The sequence below is a fragment of the Buceros rhinoceros genome, unplaced genomic scaffold (assembly GCF_000710305.1).
Source record: "Buceros rhinoceros silvestris isolate BGI_N320 unplaced genomic scaffold, ASM71030v1 scaffold41128, whole genome shotgun sequence".
Classification (NCBI taxonomy): Eukaryota; Metazoa; Chordata; class Aves; order Bucerotiformes; family Bucerotidae; genus Buceros; species Buceros rhinoceros.
In genome coordinates, this window is record NW_010427025.1 from 2,437 (window position 1) to 2,749 (window position 313).

Genomic DNA, 313 nt, shown 5'->3' on the forward strand with positions numbered 1-313 from the left:
GCTCCGGAGCACCTTGCCAGGCCCAACACGGCATCAACGCCCCGGCAGTGTGGAAATGCCACCCTCGGGGCCTTACCTGCGTGATATTGATAACGTCCTTGACAAAGGCAATGGCCTTCTCTGGCTGGAACCTGCAGGTGCCGTTCTGCACGGACAGAAAGGAGCCGGTGTTCGAGCCTGCCCCGGACTCGCTCTGGCCCCGCGGCGTGACGGCTGAGCCGCACTGGACATACCTTGGCCCGGTACGGGTAGGAGTCCTCCCCCATGAGCCCCTTGTTGTACAGGATGTACTCAAAGGCTTGGCTCGGCAGGC

General features: G+C 62.9%; 1 protein-coding gene across 1 annotated transcript in view; it reads right to left on the reverse strand.

Moving 5' to 3' along the window:
- CTSH (cathepsin H) overlaps positions 1-313 on the reverse strand; it is a gene marked incomplete at both ends in the record, with an annotated part of 5,289 nt that overhangs the window by 2,178 nt on the left and 2,798 nt on the right. Inside the window, 2 exons of the mRNA XM_010141720.1 lie at positions 77-145; positions 234-313. The exon at positions 234-313 is cut by the window's right edge and continues 2 nt beyond it. Coding sequence (XP_010140022.1) covers positions 77-145; positions 234-313 — 149 coding nt within the window. The remainder of the gene's footprint in view (positions 1-76; positions 146-233) is intronic.